This window comes from Chelonia mydas, chromosome 14 (genome assembly GCF_015237465.2).
Source record: "Chelonia mydas isolate rCheMyd1 chromosome 14, rCheMyd1.pri.v2, whole genome shotgun sequence".
Classification (NCBI taxonomy): Eukaryota; Metazoa; Chordata; order Testudines; family Cheloniidae; genus Chelonia; species Chelonia mydas.
In genome coordinates this window covers 3,140,950-3,156,830 of record NC_051254.2, presented here as the reverse complement: position 1 = coordinate 3,156,830, position 15,881 = coordinate 3,140,950, and the positions used below count along the sequence as shown (strand labels likewise).

Below are 15,881 nucleotides of genomic sequence, written 5' to 3'. Positions count from 1 at the left end.
CCCTGGAAGAGCTGGGGAGGGAGAGCCCGGGGACAGGGCTAGCAGGGGGCACTGGAGGAGCTGCGGAGGGAGCGCCGGGGGGGTCTAGCAGGGGGCAGTGGCAGAGCTGGGGAGGGAGAGCCCGGGGGCGGGGCTAGCAGGGGGTGCTGGGGGAGCAGAGCCCGGGGGAGGGCCTAGCAGGGGGCACTGGCAGAGCTGGGGAGGGAGCGCCCGGGACGGGGCTAGCCGGGGGGGTGTTTGCTTGGCCTGCTGGGGGACTGCTCCAGTTGACACATCTCCCCAGGTCTTTGCTTAGCAGGTGAGATGCTGAGTTCCCCGCCCATACCCAGGAGGGGCAGCGCCCCCTGCCATCCCTGCACCACCACCCCCACCTGGGCTTGCCCCACGCAGGGACCCCAAGAGCCCTGTTCTGACCAGATCCCATTCCCTGGTGCCAGCTGAGCGAGGGGGTGGGCTGGGGAACAGCCCCGGTGGCACCCGGATGAGCCCACACTGCCCCTTGCGCCCAGGGCCCAGACAGGGCAGTGAGGCCCCTGCATTTCCAGCTCCCCGGCACCAGCAGCTGCGGATCCAAGTGGGGCCCAGAGCAGGAGACGCCCTGGCTGGGAGGGGTCAGGTCAGGATCCCTCCTGCCTGACCCTGCAGGAAGCCTGGTGCCCGTAGCCTTCCCCAGCATGGCCACGGCACCGCGTGGGACACCATAGCCCAGCGCCCGGGCCACACGCTGCCAGGGGCCTCCCAGTGCCACCCTGGCCGGAGCCTGCTCTTGCTGACACCAGAGTACAGCCAGCGGGGTGCCACGTGCAGCCTGGGTTGCAGCCACCTCTGGGCTGGAACGACTATGCCAGTTCCTGCCCCCGGGCCCAGAGGGCAGGCAGCCCTGGCAGCGGGTGGGGTGGGCTCACCCGAGGCAGCAGGACGTGCCTGGTATGGCCAGCTCCCAGCGGCTGCATAGCTGGGATTCCTCGGGCAGGGTTCACTCTGCCCACATGCCCAGGGACTGCTCCATGCCTGGGCTCCACTCCCACCCCACAGCCCCCCCCCGCAACCCTCTCCAGCCCCTTTCCCCCCAGCCCTCATTCTGCCCCGTAGCACTTCCTCCTCCCGCACCCGCTCCAGCTCCTTCCCCCCAGTCTCCTTCCTCTGCAGCCCCGATCCCCAGCCCCCACTCTCCAGGCATGGCTGGCAAATGTGCTCTAGGGAAGCAGGGCCTGGGGGGAGCAGGGCAGGGAGGGGCCCGGCAGGGAGCCCCATGCCCAGGGGCTGAGTGAGTGCCAGGCAGCTCCATTGCCTGCCCCCATCCCTCCCCAGAGCCGAGCCCGGGCAATGTCTTGGGGGGCCTGGTGCCAGCCCGCCCAGATGTGGTTCTGTGGCTCACAGCACTGGCCATGGGGTGGCTCAGTGGCACTCAGGCCACGGGCACAGGTGGGGCCCCCTTGTCCCAGGATGGTGTCGGCCGGCCTGGTGCCGGGGGCCCTCCGGGGCGCTGCTGATGAAGGAAGACGAGCGACCCTCCCCAGTGTGCAACTCAACTGGATTTTAATGAGCTCAGTGAGGAGGGGCGGAGGGTGGGGGTGCAGCCATGTTGGGGGGGGGGGGGCCATGGGCGGCGCTAACACCGGACATCTACCATGTCAATCTTTTGCACGCCCCCAAGCCCCTACTAGCCAGCCCACCCCAACACGGCTGCCCAGCGGGGAGGGGGGGGACACGCCCCCTTGTGCTCCTGTCCCTGCCCCGCAGCAGGTGAGAGTCCAGCAGGGGTCGCTGTGCTGATGCCTCCCGCCCCCCGCGTGCCGAGCCGACTTAGCTAGCGCGGGCCCTAGGGGTCTATGCGCCGTGGGCGGGGGGCCGGGCTCAGTACTCCCAGAGCGTGGCGCGGTGCAGGGACTCGGCGTCGGCGCGCAGGGTGCCGGCCAGGTCCCCCCGCAGGTATTTGCCGTTCTTCCCCCGGATGGCCACGCGGCCGCGCTCCCGGAACTCGAAGACGAAATCCTCGGCCATCTCGCCGTCGCTGCAGATGGCACCGCTGCCGGCGATGTGCCAGAACTTGCCGCCGAGGCCTGGGGAGAGAGCGGAGGGGGCGGGTGAGGGCAGGGCCCCGCCGGGCCGCGCCCGCCCCCTCTCCCCTGCCCGGCCCGGCACTCACCCCGGATGTGGTAGGCCCCGTCACTGAAGAGCAGCTGGAAGACGTCGTAGGTGGCCCGGTTGGCGTCCAGCAGGTTGGAGCCGCGGTGGCAGCAGACGAAGCCGTGGTCGCCCCGCAGCACCAGGATGGGCCGGTTAATCAGCTTGAGGACGAACTCCTCGTCTTCCCCTGGGGAGCGCGGCAGGGCTGTGGGCAGCGGCTCGTGGGGCAGCCCTGCCCAGCGGGGCACCAGGCAGCCCCTGCTCTCCCCAGTAGCCCTGCCCCGTGACAGCCCGGGGGACGTCACCCTCCACTGGGGGAGCAGCGCCTGGGGCTCGCTGGCACAGGGTGGGCGTCGCAGCTGCAAACCCCTTCTCACCCACCGCCCCCCAGCAACGCTGCCCTCGGCCCGGCCCCGCAGGCGCTGAGCCCCAGGCTCGGGGGACGCGGCAGGGCCTCCTGCTGCCCCCCGGCTGAGGTGGGACTTACCAACGGAGTCGCTAACTGCGGCCAGCTGCCCGTTCTTCTTGGCGCAGATGTACTTGCCGTTGCTGGCCTTGAGGGCCACCCGCCGGCCGCGCCACTCGATGTCGAACATGGTGTTGGCAGCACTGGGGGGGCGAGCGAGACAGGCCGAATCAGAGACAGGCTCCGGAAGGGGAAGCTTGGGCAGGGCAGGGGGCACCAAGCAGGTACCCGCCAGAAGGTGCCAGCACCTGCCCCCAGCACAGTGCTCCAGCAGCCAGAGACCCCAGTGAGTTTTACAGCCTGATCCCAGCTCCCCTGATGTGTGCTCTGCCACTCAGCCCCCTAGGGCTGGCCCCGGGCCTGATTCTCCCTTTGTCCTGCTGGTGCCCCTGCCCCCGGTGCCCTCGCTCCTGGCACAGGAGCCTTGCTGTGGCCCCGGAGCTGGGGCTGTGGTGCTGGCCAGCTGAGCGCTGCAGTCAGGCTGAGCGTGCCTGGGGAGCGAGCGGGATGGTGCGCGTACTCACACGCTGGTGGCAGTGACCTGGATGCCCCCGTGGGACACCAGGGTCCAGGAGCTGCCCGCGTTGGAGTGGAAGATGCACTTCTTGGTCTCTCTGTCAATTTGCATCTGGAAGGTCTCGTGGGTCATCTCCTCATCCTGGTTGGCCGAGACGTTGACACCTGCAGGGAATGAGGAGGGCATGGGGTGAGGCTGGGGGTCAGGACTGAGGGGCACAGGCAGAGCTGGGGGGAGGCAGAGCCCAGGGCTGGGCTAGCAGGGGCTGCGAGTCAGGATTAATAGAGGACAAGGATGTGACTTTTTGGCCCATCCCCTGCTCCTATGGATGCATGGCCCCTTCTCCCCAAGGTCTCGCTGGCATTGGGTAGCTGCTCAGGCTGGAGGGGCACTGGGGAGCCCCCCAGCACCCCTGCATGGCACCTGCCAGGAGCCAGCGTTGCCAGCCCCTGCTGTCAGGGCATGCACCCGGGTCAGCAGAGCATGGCTGACCGCTCAGGTCACAGAGCCCTAATTCCCTTTGTCACAGCCCCGGCCACACCCCGCTCACCCCTCATTTCCACTGGGCGAGCAGCTGATCTGCGGGCACTCCCCCCCCTCGCCCAGCAAATCCTCCCAAACAATCGGCGCTAATTGGGCTCATTAACCTGATTGCTGTTGTTTCCATCTGCTTAGCGATTCAGAAACACAAACCCCCTATTTATAACTCAGTCCTCAGCATCACCTGCACATAAGCCGCTTGGGCCATGCGCAGCCGCGCTGTTAGCCTGCTGCCTGCTGGCTGCATGGGGCAGCCCCACGGCTCCAAACCTGGGCGCTCCACGGGGTGCCCATCAGCCCCCCGTCTGTGCCCGAGAGAGCCACCGGCTCAGCCTGCAGCCAGGGGGTTGTGGGCCCTGCCCCCAGGAGGCGTTTGTGGTTTATAAGGTGAGCTGGGGCAGGGGGCACAGGGCGCGCTGGGGCTGGTCTATAGAGGCCAGCCCAGGGTGAGACAATGGCTGGCTTCTGCACCCCGGGAGATTGCTGGGTCTCCCCTCACCAGTGTCCTGAATTTGGTGGGTCTCCCTCCAGCGCCAGCTTTTCGTCCCACGCACAACGTCTCCGCCAGGCCGTGCAGCGCGGCTCGCCGGAGGGGTTCAGGGAGACCTATGCTCTCTCACACCCGCCCCCCATGTGTGCACACCCCCACGTGTACACACGCACACAGACACATACCCCCCCACACAGACCCATGGTCACACGCACACAGACACACACCCCCATCTGTGCGCACCCCCACACCCCTCATGCTCACCCCCCCTGCGTACACATGCACACAGACCCCCCCCACACGTACACACACACCCCCACGCACCCACCCCCATGTGCAGACACACGCTGACCCTGACACACACCCTCAGATCCATGCTCTCTCACACACCCAGACTCACGTGTACACACACCCAGACTCCTGCTCTCACCACCCCACCCCCCCCGCAGCACCTCCCTCTCCCCCCGCAGCGCTCAGGCCGGGTTGGGGGGCCGGGTTACTATGGCAACGGAGCAGCGAGCAAAGCCTCTCAGCGGAGGGAGTGTCGCCCGCTCCCACCTCTTCCCCGTCGGGCCCATATGGCCCAGCCCGACTCACCGGGCCGGGGGAAGAGGTGGCTCGGTGCAAAGGGAGGCAGGCACTGGGCAGCCCCCATGTCTCCTTCACTGGCAGGGAGGGTGGGGCTGGAGGGGCAGCCCCCCCAATTGGGCATGGTCCCCCCATTACCCCCTGGCAGCGCTGTTGCCATGGGGTGGGCAAGCCCAGCGGCTGCAGGCCGACACAGCCCGGAAGGGGGGCTGTGAGCGTGGGTGGAGCAGGGGGCTACTTCACCCTTAATTCTCCCAGCCTCTCCTAGGCTGGGGCCCCTGTGGGGGCTGTGGGGGGATCAGGCCTTGGCTCGGAGACCAGGGGGCCTGCCCCATGCTGCCCCCCCTCCCACAAGCTCCCTTGAAATCCGCCAGGGATGGGCCTGAGCCATGGCTGCCACGGGGGAGCCAGCCCATGTCCCGGACACATCTGCTCTGACCTCCCCCCCCGCCCCACAAACCGCGGGAACCCCAGCACCATCCTTCACCTCCACGGGCCACGGTGCCCCAAGGGAAGCCCTGTTCTCCCCCCACCCCCCGACAGGGGAAGTGGAGGCGACACTCAGCTCCACAGCACCCGGGTTGCAGGTCTGGGGCACGTTCTCCAGGTCCACAACACACGAGCTTCACCCCAACACGCAGCTGGGCCCAGGAGACACCGGCCCCTCCTGGGATGGACACTGTCTGCCATTGCCAGTGGTCAAAGCTGTGTGTGGAAATCTGCTCTCTGATGGGCTTTTCTCACTCGCACACAGAGTCTGCTTTGTTATCGTAGGGTTGCACACTAGCCTGGGGCCTGTACACCCTGCTTTGTTATCATAGGGTTGCACACTAGCCTGGGGCCTGTACACCCTGCTTTGTTATCGTAGGGTTGCACACTAGCATTGGGCTGTGCACGCTGGTTTGTTACTGTAGGATGGCTGGTGAAGCAGTTTACAATTTGCTGGCTTTCTGACGTCCAGAAGCCATCTCCTCTGCTGAGCTGCATGGGCTGGGCCACCAGATACAGCCGAGAGCCACGGCCAGCCCTGCCCTGTCTCGCCTCACCTCCTTTCCAGCTCTCAGAGACCCGGGACCCGGCTGGGTTTGGCCAAGCGCCCATCTGCAGGAGTTTGGGCAGGACAGAGGCGAAAGGCCTGTGGTGGCCTCCAGCCGGCACTAACTTGGGCAAGCGTAGCCCACGTTCACACGGGACAGCCAGCAACCCAGGGCTGGGCACTGCTCGCTCCAGCTCCTGGAGGGGAAAGAACCAGCTTGGAGAGCCTCCTTTGCATTCTCGTACCCAGAATGCCTTTCGGCTTGCCAGGGCTGGGCTCTGGAGAGGACCGGCAGGGGCTCTGCATCGTCCGTGCATGCAGGGAGCTGCTCTGCAGAGAGAAAAGTCTCCCGCTTTGCTGAAGACGCTGCCCCTGGAATGCCTGTAGCTGGTCCCAGGCACTGGCCGGCAGACCCTGGGAGTAACAACAGCAGCTGCACCGGTGAGGATTGCAGGCATGGGGCTGCCGTGCGTGGAAAGTGACTGCCAGCAGGACCCTCGTCTGTTCCCCTGGAAACCACAGTCTGCACCTGGCCAGGTGTCTTGGGCCTGGCTCTGGCGCTGGAGAAAGACTCTGAGCTGAGGTGGGCTCCGGGACTGGCAGGATGCTGAGTTAGATGGGTCACCGATCTGGTAAGGCCTGGCTAAAATTCACATGCCTGGAGCCTCTCCGTGGGACGTGCCATGGACAGAGGGATTAGCTAGAGGGTGTGATGGATACCAGGCAAAAGCACCCGCTGGGCTGATCCCGCGTGGGAGGAGAGAACAGCACGCTCCCCAGGACTGATGGTCTCCAGGTGCAGCAGGGAGCGAGCTGGGTCATTTCCTGGTGGCCCAGGGATGTGGTTTATTGAAGAACCTACTGGTGTCCCCCACCCCACCATGCGGCGCGGGTGCCAGCCAGAGGGGCTGCTCATGACAAGAGAGACGGCAGGGAGAGCCCCTCTGAGCAAACACGGCGCGGGCCGCAGAACGCAGCCAAGGAGCGCAGCTGGAGAAGGGTGAGTGTCAGCCCCCTCCAGCCAGCCCCACAGCAGGGCTGACTGGGAATCTGACCCCGGGGGGGCTGCGCCCGAGCGTGGGCTGCCAGAGTGAGTGGGGCGCGCCCCCAGCCCAGACAGAGGGAGCCCGGGAAGGGGTGGGGAGTGCACTTGAAATGCCACCGTGAAAAGGATGGGGGTGGGGAAAGGGGGAGGAGCCAGGAGAGCCTTGACCAGGCGGCCCCGGAGCTGCACGAGCCCAGAGGGCCCGGTGCCCCCGGCGGGTCCCTCCAAGCCGGCTTGGCTGAAGAGCCATTGCAGCAGACAGGGCGGCATCCAGGAAGCAGGATCCCCCGGTTCTAGGTGCTCAGGTGTATGGGGCCAGGGCACCCTCCGCCCCCCACTTCTACGGATTGTTGGCACAGACTCTGCTGGCATCTCGAGAGGGGGGCTGCCCATGGGGAGGGAAGGGAGCAAAGGGAGGGTCACTTACCTTGCCGGACGGAGACGTATCGGCCATTGGACGCCAGGAAACACACTTGCGGGTGGCTCTCCTCCAGATCAAAGAGTTCGTCCTTGCCCGGCTTGGAGCTCCTCCCGGCCTTCAGGGTGCCCGTGGGCCCCATGGGCGCCAGGTACTTCCCGTCGCAGTCCTTGAAAGCCAGCTTCCCTGCCTTGAACTCCAGGGTGTAGCCGGTGCGCGGGCCGGGCTCCGGCACCAGGGCGCCGTCGCTGCGCAGGTACCGGTTGTCGCAGGCCCGCAGGCAGTACCGCTGGCTCTGGAAGGTGAGGGTGATGAGCGCGTCCACGCCCCAGGGGATGTTGCTGTCGGTGGAGATCTCGTCCTCCAGGGCGCTCAGGTGCGCATACCGCCTCCGGCTGACGCTCAGCAGGTTGGCCTGCGGGTGGATGGCCAGGTGGACGGTCCACAGCTCGGCCTCGGTGACAGCCTGGGCGAAGCACGACAGCCTGTCTTCCGCGCCCCCGAAGAAGCGCTTGTGGGGCTGAGACTGCAGCGCCCAGCGCCCATCCGACTGGGTGGCAATAGCAAAGCGCCCGTCTCTGCCCGGCTTCTCGGCTTCGCACGACACCTTCCCGTCCTTGTCAGCGGCCAGGTACCTGCCCAGGTGGCTTCTCAGGAAGACCACGGAGCTGTCGGCCTCGTCCTGCTCCAGGCTCCATATCTGCTTCTTCTTCAGGCTAGGTGCCGAGGCGTTGACCTTGTAGCCAAAGCTCTCGGCCGTCAGGTAGCGGTTCTGGCAGTTGATCAAGCCGAACTGGATCTTCAAGACCTGGTGGATCCCGTTGGTTGGCATCTTCGGCTGGTCCCGGGGAGTGGGGCGCGAGTCGAGGTTCTCCCAGCCCCGCTGAGGACACCGGCGGGTGCGCGCGCACACTCGCTCCCACGTGCAGCCGGCCCCGGGCAGACCTGGGCTCGAGCGCAGAGCCTCAGGCTGAGCCGCGCTGACGTGCCGCTGGCCCGGTTCCTGGTCCCTCTCCGCCGGGCGCAGCCTCGCTTGCCTTCATCTAACCTGCAGCCCGGAATGCCAGCCTCGTCTGGACGGCTGGCCCCGCAGCCGGCACCCCTGCACGGCCGCTCCGGCTGACCTCTCCCGCTCCGGCGCGCCGGGGGGGGCAGACCAGGAAAGGCGCGGGCTTAGGCACTGCAGCCTGGGTTAATGAGACCCAGCTAGGATTACAGAGCGCGCCTGGATGTCACTGGGCTCCGAGCCCTCGGTAGCCAATAGTGGGGCTTGTGCTGACACAAGCGAGGGGGTTGATGCGGGAGACAATGAGCCGTTGATGGAGCCTCTCCTCCGGGGTTCGGCTCCGCTGGGCCGGCCTCGCAGGCTGTGCACCGTTCCACTGGGGCTGGGGCCGCGGCTGGTGTCTGCGTCCCTGACCCCCTCCACGGCCGGCGAGCTCTTCCCCTTGCGGCAGGTTCTGCCTCCTTCCTCTGTGCCGCCGAGTCTCAGGTGGCAAACTTGGGCCGCAACCCGATCCGCCCCTGCCGGGGCCGCGCAGCCTTCCCGTGGGCACCCGGCCAGAGTTACGGGCGTCTCTGATTCGGGAGGAGGTCACCTCCAGCCGCACGCTGGCCCAGCCACTAAGCTCCTTAACAATTAGCCCGGCCTCTTGATTAGTTTAAACCGTTTATCCCTCTTTGGGCCTCTGGCCTCCATCTGTCCTGCAACCCCTGCTGCTCCAAATCCTCCCCCGGCCCAGGCGGCCCCCAGGCAGGATCCCGGCGCTGCCCCGTGGCCGAGTCATGAGCGCTGGGGAACAGTCCCACAAAGAGCTCCACCTGGCTCAGTGCAGCTAGTACCCCGGGGGACAGTCACCCCAGCACGGGGGCCATGGGGCAGGGGCGAGGGGGCTCGCAGGCAGCATGCTGGAGAGGAGTTGGCAATGGGACATAGGGATGCCCTAGGCCAGGGCTGGTGGGGCTGCCATCCTGGGGCAGGGGGGAGGGCCCGTCTCTGTGGCCCTGGGGTGTGAGCCCAGTTGGGCCATTGCCCCCATCTGGCAGCTGGGTAGAGCCTGGGAGCCCGGGGGGGCGCATGGCGTGGGGCAGGAATTGGAGAAGGAGTGGCCAAAGGGCTCACGGCCAGGCGATGAGGAAAGCGCTGGGGGGAGAGAAGGGGTGGGCGTGAGGATGGGGTGGCAGGCGGCAGGGTCTGAATGGGGAGGAGGGTGGCCCATGGGGGAATGGGATGAAGCCAAGCCAGGGGGCTTGCGCTCCGGCCAGGCCTGGCTGTCCCTGGCCCTGTGGGTCGCTCACCCGGGCTCTGTGGATGCGAGTCCCGGCTGGCGCACACAGTGGGGTTTGGAAGGGCTGGGGCTGCTCACCCCTCTGCGCAGGGCCAGGGCGTCTCGGCAGGGAAATGCTGGCAGCCCCGTGGGTTGGGGCGTTGAGAGCTGGGCTGGCTGCATGTGGGGCGGCTTGGCCTGACCCATGGGCATGCTGACTGCTCGGGGATAAGTCCTTGTCCCACTGGATTCAGGGAGAGGCTCCAATGGGATCAGGGGTGGCCCTGGCCCGCAGTGGGGGCCCAAAGCAATGGGTGTCAGGGCACCTGGGACAGAGCCTGCAGCCAGCAGAGTTTGGGGGTGCCAGGGGGTCCCATGGGCTCCTCCCCAATGGGGTACAGTCCCCATGGAGGGGGGCACTGTTACTACTGCAGGGGTTCTGCAGCCCAGGGGTCCTTAACCTGACCCCTCATATGTCTTGGGGTGTCCTGTGCGTCAGGTGACATGTCGTCCCCCATCTCCTCAGTTCCCCCTCGGCTTCCCCCCAGCCCCTTGCCTCGCCCAGCTCCCCGAGGCACCCACAGCGAGGGAAGGAGATTGAGAGAAATCAGACACATCAGGAGCCAAACATGCCAACCCGCCCCTTGGTTTCCTGTTACCCTCTCGCCTCTCCTCTCGTGTTGCCTCCTGGGGGGGCGGGGGGACACAAAGCGCTGCCCAGGGCTCCAGCACACACTCCTGTCTCCCCTCGTGAAGGCCTGTCATGTCAGCCCTGCCCCCCTCTCTGCCCTGGCCCTGCGGGGGAGTAGAAGCAGGACCGGGCACCAGCCCCCTGCCCACATTTCACACCAGCCTGCACCTCCCCTGCTCACTGTTCCCAAGTCCCAGCCGGGGTGGTGAGAGTCTCTGGGATTCTGAGGCTGCTGTCCGTCAGTCCTGCCCTGCAGCCCCCTGACCTCCCATGGGTGGTGTGGGCATCTCCTGAGCAGGGGCTGCCAATCATGCCAAGCTGTGACGTGTCCAGCCATCCAGTGGGGGCTTCACTGAGACCCAGCAAACTCATCTCACTGGTGACCTAAATTGAGCTGAGCCCGCTGGGATGAGAACGGCTAATGTATGAACCCCTTGTGTGCTCGCAAGGCTCCTGTCCCTTGGCCTGGAGGGTGTGGCGGAGAAGGGGCCATGAGAGGGAGTGGGAATAAATGCAGGGGGTGACAGACTGTGGGGGAGCTGAGGCCCACATGGCAGGAAACCTCCTCCCAATCCGGAAGCTGACAATGCCCCTGTGACCCTGGTAACCCCTCATTCAGTCATTAGTCCGGTGCAGGATCAGCCCAGCCCTGCTGGGCAGAGGGCCGTGCCCTTTGTCTCCGCTGACTCCAGTTCCCCAGCCAGGGCGGCCCGGTGGCTCCCTGCTGGGAGAGACGGTGCCCGGTGTGCGGGAGCCTCGTCCCATGCTGGCCCCGGGCCTTGGGGGTTGGACCTGACCTGCAAAGGGCTCCGAACACGCCGGGCTCCTGCCTTTGGGTCGCTTCTTTCTAATGGCCAAAGAGGCCTGAAAAATGCGTGTGTGTTGGGCGAGGTCCCCTAGAAATATCAGGGCCACCCGCGATGCCCATCTCTGCTCCGGCTGGGGCCTGTCAGCCGGCTGGCTCGCAGGGTGTGTGCTGGGGGCGCTCACGCTTTGCTGGGGGGCTACGTCTTTTACTTTCCAAACGATACAGGTGAGACACAAAACGCTAAGAGATGGGGCCAGCCGGACGCAGCCGCCCAGGCCGCGAGCCCCCGCTCTCTGGTTCTCCAGAGGGTCTCCCACTACAGCCGGGAGCTGAGCTAGGCAGAAAAGGAAGTGTCTTAATAACCAAAATCCTCTCCCAGTGGAAACCATAATGCCAGGGCCCAAGCCGGAGGGCTGCAGATCCCCCGTTGGGCCTGGGTCTTTAGGAGAGCGCTGGGCATGATGAGCCAATTCCACTCCCCTGAGCGCCAGCCAGGGCAGCTGGGATTGTCCTGCTGGGGTAACACTGTGTGCCTCGGCCCGCCGTGGGTGGGGTGGGGAGGCAGAGTTTGGGGGCCACGTTCAGCGCAAAGGTTTGGAGTTCAGCTTTGCGTCCCAGGAGCACCCAGAGGTTTGGAAGCATGGCCTAGTGATTAAAGCTCTTGGCTCAGTGTGGTGGGCTTTGGCTTCTAGTCCTGCCCCCGCTGCTGACTTGCTGTGTGATTTTAGGCAAGTCCCTTCCCTGCTCTGTGCCTCAGTTTCCCCATCTATAAAATGGGGGTAAGGGTTCCAACCCACCTCAGGCTGGTGTCGCGAGGCTTAAATCAAATCCACCACTGCACTCAGGGAAGGGGTGATAAGAAACCATCTGAAGTGTCCAAACTCTCCCCTCCAGGCGGGTTTGCTCCTTCTTGGATTCCCTGCTTCCCTCCTGGCTGGAACCCCGCAGCGCCTGGCACCTCCCGGCACAGAGTGTGAGATGCTCGGCTGCTCACGGCATCGCTCCCACGTGAGAAAGAACGTGCACAAGGCCACACCTCCACTTGCCAGCCCACAACCAGTTTGGGGCTGGGTTTGGTACACGGGCTCAGTGGTGCTGGATCTCCCAGCCTGAGGCACCAGACTGGGCAGCGTGAATGGCCATGGGGGCTAGCAGACAGGGCGCTGGGGTGGGGCTCAGAAAACCTGGTTCCATTGCCAGCTCTGCCACCAAGCTGCTGGGTGACCTTGGGCGAGTTGCTGTGCTGCTCTGTGCCTTGGTTTCCCCTCCTGCCCACCTCTGTTTTGATTTAAGCTCTTTGGGGCAGGGTCTGTCTATTACTATGAGTTTGTTCAGCTCCGAGCACAATGGGCCCTGATCCTGGCCGGGACCTCCAGTGCTTGGTGTAGTGCTGGGCACGAAGCTGCAGGTGCTGATGGGGAAGAGGGAAGCCGTGCCCACCTGGAGAGGGGTTAGTCCGCGGACCCACTTGGGCTGCCCGAACAGCCGCTGCAGGCAGCAGGGAAGCTGAGAGACTCAGCCGCGCTCCGCTGGGTCGCTCGGGATCAGCAATGGCAGGCTGGAGGGGCCGATTCCTTTGCCCTGGGCCCCGTGAGCAGCTCCCTTGGTCTGGGTAAATGGTTTCACTCCCACAGGCCCAGGCTCTGATTGCTCAGGCAGCCGCTGGCTGACGGGCGACTCGGGTTGCAGCGGGACCAAGAGGCAGCCATTGTTCCTGAAACTAGGTCCAGGGGATTGGTTGCCTAATAATGTTTTCATGCTTGAGCTCTCGCTTTCTTTGGCGGTTCCGCTTACAGCCGCCCGCGGCCAGCTCCTCGCCTGCCTGAAGCCAGGTGCACGTTACCTGAGCCGCACGGCCACGGGTTAGTGTAACCGCTGCTCGTCAGCCCGCTGGAAGGGAGGCAGCGCTGTAATGTATACGCGGCAGGCAGGTTGTGTTTCCGGGCTGGGCTGGGGGCTGGCCAGCGCTGGATTGCTGGCATGTTTGGAGCTCAGCCGCGCCAGTATTTCACAGGGCCGACTGCTGCCCTCCAGCCCTGCTCCTTGGACACACCCGCCACCCCACCCCAGCGCGCCCAGCAGTGGGTTACGAGGGGGAGGGAATGAGCAGGGACCTGGGTTTCTGTTGGGCTCGGAGAGGCTAAAAGATCATGGGTCATATTCAGCCCCTGGAGCCAGTGGGGTTGTGGGGCTGGAGCGGAGGGCAGAATCCGACCGTAGGTAATCCGAGCCGCAGAAGAAACCAAGTTAGTGCCGTCCCTTGCAGCTGGGAGCGCGGTGTGGGTGTGCGTGGGTGTGAGCACACACGCCTGGGCGGGCACTTCACCATGTCTGTCCACAGATGCCCACTCCCTTCCCCACCCACTAGGTACCTCTCAAGGATTGTTAGTGGGTGGAGACGTCTCTGCCACCTGCCCACTGGAAGGATGGCAAAAGGCGCATTTCTGACCCCCAGTCTGGACAGGAATAGGAGCGGGATCAGCTTAAAAAGTCCCTCTTCCATAACTGATCCTATTTATAGCCAGCCTACAATGGAGGGATCCAAACTGCCCCTGCAGTATCTGATCCAGGGTTCACTTCCTGTCCTAAACTGTTGTGTTGTGTGGCTGTTAAATCGTTGCTGGGTTCTACCCCAGAGGTGGCTGCATTCCTGTGGCAGGCGAAGCGATTCCTGAGCTAACTGTCTGTAAAGCACTTTGGGTCTCCTGCATATGTGAATTATTGAAACTTCCCATGCCAGAGAGCCTGAGACAAACCCCACCCCCAGCCCAACTCCAGAGTCAACAAGCGGAGAACTGAGCAACTCATCCCCTGTCACTAGTTTGGGGCAAGGGTTGTTCCCGGCGTCCACTGCTCTTCCCCTTAATCCTGTTGTGTTCCCCTTTGCCCTGGCCTGGTGCCCTCCTCAGAGCTGGGCGCAGGTCACTGGAGCGCAGGCTGCAGAGATGCAGCGAGAGTTGCAACCCCCCGCGGCTGCCTCAGCACGAGGTCACCCCCGCGCTGGCCTCTATGTGCCACGGGCCGCAGCAGGGGTGAGGCTGCCAGGACAGCAGCTGTTGGGCACCAGGCTGCGCTGTGTCAACCCAGGGACCCACCTGGTGGCTTCCACACGAAACTACAGTGCCCCGGCCCCAGGCTGTGTGTGTGAGCAGAGCTCTCCCCGAGAGAGGGGAGGTGAGCGGGGTGCAGATGGGGGCGCTGTCTGGGGAGCACTGAGAACACCTCTAGTCCCGTCGACCCCCAGCTTTAGGGAGCCATCTGTACCCGTGCAAAGGCAGCGTCAGACCAACGCAGAATCTTCCATTCACTTTGTGCAAGCAAGGCAAGGAGGCGTGGGGGGCACCCACCCATGCACGGAGCAGGCCCAGCCGCGCTTGGCTAGCGAGATCTCCCCCAAGCACAGCCAGGAGGGGTGGGGGGCACAGGCAGAATCAGGCTCTGGGGAAATCCTCCTGGCAGACCCCACACTGGCTGGGCCAATGGGGATGGGCTGGGGAGGGCTGGCCAGAAATGACATAATGCACCAGGGGCTGGGTGGGTCCTTACTGGTGTGTGTGTTTTTCCGTGTTACCGGGGTAGGTGGATCTCAAAAATTACCAGCCCGCAGCCCCTGGGGCCTGCGATTGATGGCCAGCAGCCCCTGGGGTGCCAGAGGGTCTCTGCAAACAGGCAGGGGCCAGTGTTCTCAGCTGGGCACATGGCTTGGTTCTGCGGGGTGCTGAGCACCTGCAGCTCTGTGGTGAGGCCTGGAGCTTCTCTCCTTTGGCTTCCGGATCCCAAATAAACATCAACCCCAGAGGGGCTGGAGAGGGCCAGAAGCAAAGTCTTAACCCTGCCTAGGTCAGGGCCCCAGCCCCCCGTTCCCTGGGAAGTGGGCGGCTAACGCTTACCGGAGCGGCTGGGCCAGGCTCTGGGGCGGTTCAGATGTAATTTCTCTCTGCTCTTTCCCCGCGCACACCCAGCCAGTGGGGACCTGACCCTGTACGGGGGCTGGGAGTGAATCAGGAGTGACTCTGTCCCTGGCCTTAGCGAGGGCCCCCAGCTGGCTCAGTGATTGGTGCCTGCTTGCTCCCCTGGCCATCAGCACAGCCGGGCCGGCACAGAGTGGGGCGGGGGCCAGCGGCAGAGCTGCACCTCCCTGCACTGGGTCTCTAGCCCAGGCTATCGGTCTATTGGCACAACCTCGAGGTCGAGGGGTTTGCGGGGCCGGTAGCTACATCACGATGAATAAGGCATTTGGAAGAGGCCGCGTCATCGGAGGCGTTCCTGGAAGTAAGATTCCTGGCTGCACAGAGGACCTCGGAGGACCAAGCCTGCTGTTACAAGCTGATGCTTCTGCCAGGAAGACGCCAGAACCTGAAGGCAGCAGGCTGATAGCCTGGCGGGACTCTGACAGCCCAGACAGGAAATCAGTGCATTTCCCTCCTACACGCCGATCCATCCCTCTCTCTAGCCCCACGGCTGAGAGCACATGCCCTAGGGACGAGAGGGTGGAGATTTTAATGGGGAAGCCTTTAGCCTTCACAGCCCACTGTGCAAAGCTGACATGGGTCCCGTCCCAGGTAAAATGAGCCAGGCAACCTCACCTAGTCCCAGGCAAAGAGCCATGGGCATGAACACCCACTCCAGAGATTGCACCCACCCAGTGCCCACAGTGTGAAAGCTAAAGCCAGGTGGAACTGCGTCCCCCAGCCAGGCCCGTGTACGGGAGTACAAAGGGCTCCAGGCCCAGCAGTGAAGACCAGGCCTTGCTGAACCCAGGGCATGGGCTGCAAGGGTCAGTTCAGATGCTCCTTCCAACCATTTCAGTGCATCCGTCTGGCTCTCTTGTGAGCACCCAACACCTCCCGGGCTGGGGCGCGGAAACTGGCAGAGACGCCATGTG

At 64.8% G+C, this 15,881-nt stretch overlaps 1 protein-coding gene across 1 annotated transcript; it reads right to left on the bottom strand.

Moving 5' to 3' along the window:
* Positions 1-1,265: 1,265 nt before the first annotated feature.
* On the bottom strand, positions 1,266-8,871 carry FSCN2 (fascin actin-bundling protein 2, retinal). The gene is made up of 5 exons (XM_037914246.2): positions 7,240-8,871; positions 3,121-3,277; positions 2,618-2,739; positions 2,150-2,317; positions 1,266-2,063 (listed from the first exon to the last, which is right to left on the bottom strand). The coding sequence occupies exons 1-5, from the start codon at positions 8,060-8,062 to the stop codon at positions 1,858-1,860; spliced, it is 1,476 nt and encodes a 491-aa protein (XP_037770174.1). The 5' UTR covers positions 8,063-8,871; the 3' UTR covers positions 1,266-1,857.
* Positions 8,872-15,881: the final 7,010 nt, after the last annotated feature.

Bases quoted from the DNA above. Each gene is read 5' to 3' on its own strand.
- FSCN2 (XM_037914246.2), bottom strand. From the start codon at position 8,062: ATGCCAACCAACGGGATCCACCAGGTCTTGAAGATCCAGTTCGGCTTG. The intron at 2,318-2,617 runs GTAAGTCCCACC...CGCGCTCCCCAG, and splicing joins CGCAGTTAGCGACTCCGTTG to GGGAAGACGAGGAGTTCGTC. The intron at 2,064-2,149 runs GTGAGTGCCGGG...CTCTCTCCCCAG, and splicing joins CGGGGCCTACCACATCCGGG to GCCTCGGCGGCAAGTTCTGG.